Source organism: Netta rufina (genome assembly GCF_964035555.1).
Source record: "Netta rufina genome assembly, chromosome: 23".
In the NCBI taxonomy this organism is placed as follows: domain Eukaryota; kingdom Metazoa; phylum Chordata; class Aves; order Anseriformes; family Anatidae; genus Netta; species Netta rufina.
The window spans coordinates 357501-361368 of record NC_140147.1 but is presented as its reverse complement, the minus strand read 5'-3'; the positions used below and the strand labels follow the sequence as shown (position 1 = coordinate 361368).

The 3868-nt window shown below is 52.0% G+C and overlaps 1 protein-coding gene across 9 annotated transcripts in view; it reads left to right on the top strand.

Moving 5' to 3' along the window:
- Nucleotides 1-986: 986 nt before the first annotated feature.
- SRRM1 (serine and arginine repetitive matrix 1) overlaps nt 987-3868 on the top strand; it is an 18773-nt gene continuing 15891 nt past the window's right edge. For 5 of the 9 annotated variants that reach the window (XM_084300795.1, XM_084300793.1, XM_084300792.1 and 2 more), the window contains exon 1: nt 3326-3341. Coding sequence is in view for 4 of the 9 variants with exons in the window: in XM_084300789.1 (XP_084156915.1) it covers nt 1102-1122; nt 3252-3341 (111 nt within the window). In the remaining 5 variants the exon portion in view is untranslated. Of the gene's footprint in view, nt 1123-3251; nt 3342-3868 lie in introns of those variants that run through there. The other 4 variants (XM_084300789.1, XM_084300788.1, XM_084300787.1 and 1 more) reach the window with 3 other exon arrangements.

Below are 3868 nucleotides of genomic sequence, written 5' to 3'. Positions count from 1 at the left end.
AGCTGCCCCCCGACCTGGGCCAGCCCCCCTGTGTGCTGTTCAGCATGACCCCAGATGGGTTGGAATACCCCTTCGGGCAGTTGGGGTCAGCTGTCCTGGGCCTGTCCCCTCCCAGCTCCTGCTGCACCCCCAGCCTGCCCGCTGGCAGGACGGAGCGAGAAGCTGAGATGTCCTTGGCTTGGTGTAAGCACTGCTCTGCAACAACTAAACCATCAATGTGGTATCAACGTTATTCTCATCCTAAATCCCACACACAGCACCATACAAACTACTCGGAGGAAAATTAACCCTGCCCTAACTGAAACCAGGGCAAAGATAAGCCTCATCTCGCAGTCATCTGTTTAACGTTATCGGGCAGACCCGCTTCTAACGGATTGTTGCCTTTGCATTGACAGAATTAATTAGTTGATTAATCGTAACAGCGAGCTGCACCCTGCTGCACTGAGGCAGCACGCGCAGTGCTGCCGTACACCGCTCTGTGCGGGTGGCCGCTGCTGCGGGCGGAGCAGCCGCCCCCCCGGGGGGCTCTGTCTTTAACCGGCTCCTTTGGGTGCCGCTTCGAGCACCGAACGCGCTGGGAGCCCCGCTGGGAGCCGCCCCGCCACAGCCGCGACGCCCCCAGGGGCCCAGGGCGCGGCCCTGTCCCGCCGGGGGCCTCCCGCCGCTGGGGGGCGCTGGGGAGCTCCGGGGGACTCCGGGCCTCGCGCGCCCCCTCCCGGCCCCGTCGCTGCCTCGGGGCGGGGCCGGGCCCTGGGAGCCACCCCCGCCCCGCCCCTCGCCAACATCTCGCGAGAAGAGGGTTCGCAGCCCCGCAGCCACCCCCCCGCACAGCCGCCCCCGGAACGTCGCGCTTCCCGATTGGCCGATTCCGGCGCGCTCCCCTACCCTCTCCGCCCGCATCCGCCAATCGGCGGGCGTCGCAGAGCCTTCACGGAGCGCGCGGCTCCGCCCCCTCGCCCCCTCCCGCTCGTGCCGCGCGCAGGCGCCCCGCGCTCTCCTTCCCCCCCCGCCTCAGCGCCAGCAGCGTGCGAGGGGCTCGCGGCGCGCGGTGCACGCCGGGACGGCCTCGCGCTGCGGCCAGGAGGAGGCGGAGGAGGCAAGATGGACGCGGGCTTCTTCCGCGTAAGTGCCGGCGGCGGGCGGCCGGCGGCGGAGAGGGCGCCGGGGCCGGCCCGGAGGGCAGCGGGCGGCCGGGTCGGGCCTCCGCGGGCCTCGCCGCCGCCGGGGAAGGAAGGCGCTGGCGCGGCGCTCCCCGAGCAGCGCCGCCGTGCCCCCCGCCCCCGCCCTGCGCAGGCTCCTGCGAGCGGCGGCCGCGCAGAAAATGGCGGCGGGACCCAGGCGGCGCGGGGCGGCCGGGGCCGGGGGGGGGGGCCCAGGGCTCCCGAGGGCTCCCGAGGCCGCCGCCGCTCCCCGCGCGGGGCCCGGAGGAGGAGGCGGGGATGGGGGGGTCCTGGCGCGGCGGGGCCTGCGGCCGCCTCGCGGGCTGAGCCCCGGGGCCTTGAAACACGGGGGGGATTTGGGGGGGGTTGCAGTGAGACGTGCTGGTTTAGAGGAAATAAACGAAAGTGCCCTTTTTTAGCCCTTTTTTAAGCGTGGGGACTTAAAGCTCCGTGCTGTGAAGATTATTCGGTGTTTTAAGAAATAAACTGGTGTATTTCTTCTAACCTTTTCTTCACTAATTAAAATTGATTTATTTTTTAAAGGGCTTCCGTGGCTGTTGTGAGAGAACTTAATTTTACACAGAATCTAACTGATGGAAAGTCGCTGACCCGTTCAGCCCTATTATTTTGTATTCCTGCACCAGGGATGCTTTTAAAGCATGGGAGCACACGTTTCCCTTCATTTAATCACTTTTATGCTAATGTGCTAGCCTGGTAAAAATGTCATAAGCATGCTAGGAGATGAGTTGAAGAGAAAAATAATTACAAGTTAAACCTGTGTTTGTCCCATCTGGTGCCATTCTTTAAAAGTTTACAGACCGAATAATTGTCACTTGTAGTGCAATGACTGGGACTGAAAACACTGAACTAGAAGTTGAGTATTGTTTTAGACTGGGCTGTGAAAGGTGCCTAATTTAAAAAAACAAAAAAATCAAAACATGGTAGTGAAACAGGACTGTAAATAATATTTTAAACAATTGGAAAAGTTAAAAGCCAAGACATTCTTGAATGATCTGGTGAGTATTGCATCTGTTGCTAAGGTGTAGGTTGCAAGGCTGCAAATACTATAAACAGTTTTAAACATACTTAATCCTGGCAGGTGTCTGTGCCTCAAGTCTTTACAATTCCTGTGTCCCAAGGTTGCAAATGGGAATGTTAATGCTTTCAGTTCCCATTCTGTACTTGACAAATTTGGAGTGTATTATGTTGCTAATTCAGGGTGTTTTTCTGATCAAATTAAGTGGTTACCCTAGAATTTTGAGCTTTTTTTTTTTTTTTTTTATTTTTTATCTTTTGGTTCCTTAGCAGCTTGTATTATTACTTGCATGCAATGCATTCTTTCCGTGCGCAGGAAATTGAATGTATTAATTTCCTGTGTTCTTCATCAGTCACGTTGATTTCCTGAATAAACTTTACTTCACATGTGAATTCTGGGCTTTTGAATTGTTAACGGGTTATTAGTATTTGGATGCAGTTCTGCACATACTTCTGTTCGTGTGCAGTTGTTTACTTCTGTGCAAGTAAATTTTCCAGACACGGGCTTTCAAGTCTTCCAGTTCCAAATGATTTCATCCATAGTTTCTGTTCACAAAAGTGGAACAAGTTGGTGAACTTTAACAGAGCATGATCAATAAAATAGTATTCTTTGTACTCTTGCTGACTCTGTGTTAGCTAATTCACTTCAGAGATTTACCCAGGGGCTTCACAGATGTCACTGTAGCCAAATATAATGTTTTTGTTACTGGAAAGGGGAAGAACAACTTACTCCTTCTGAGGAGTTTGTGAGTTCCAGCATAGGTCCTTCTCATTGCAGTTCAGCACTACTGTACTTTTAAAATTTGCAAGTAGTGTGCCGGGGAGATTACCTGGTTAAGGTATCACTGTGGAGTTAGGAGTTTGCCTACCCCTAAACCTTCAGCGGTAGGTGATGACTGCGGTGCTGAAATAGGCACTGGAAAAGGCTCATTTGTGTGCACAATGGTGTCACTGGTGTTGCTGTGCAAATACGTGGGAAAGAATATATAGGAAACCAGTACTGAAAGCTGGATGGATGTCATGCAGACTAAACTTCTTTTTTTTCCTGTGCTTTAGGGAACAAGTGCAGAACAGGACAATCGCTTCAGCAACAAACAGAAGAAACTGTTGAAGCAATTGAAATTTGCAGAATGCTTAGAAAAGAAGGTAAGTTGATTAGGATGAGGTGGAGAAGTAAGACAAATGAATCAAATACAATTCTAAATGGAGTAATCAGGTGTCTGGGGGTGTGTGCTGGAATTTCATATCCTCCAGTACAGTTTTAGAGGAAATGTGGAATGTCTGCTTGAGCATCAAAAATGCAGTTCTTAAATACCTGATTGAGTTAACGTGCTAAATGTTGGTGGGTTTTTATGTGAAATATGGCTTCAAAATAAATCAGAAGATGCCAAGTAATTTAGAATTCTAAGCATTCTTAAATGTTTCTCTCTTTTTTTTTTTTTTTAATTTTCTTAGTTCCTAGAGTAGCATGTTGGAAGTGCATGCTGGTTATCCTGTAGGTGAAGGTGAAGCAGTGGTAGTCCTTGTGGCAGTGGAAGGGGGGCCTTGAGGGACCTGCAGAAAACTCAGTGTAGAGTCCTTGTTCAGATGCTGTTATATGCCATATTAACGTCTTTACCTGTCAGGTGTTAGGGAGAATCCATTCCTAAGGTGGGTGTTTACATGATGCAAGC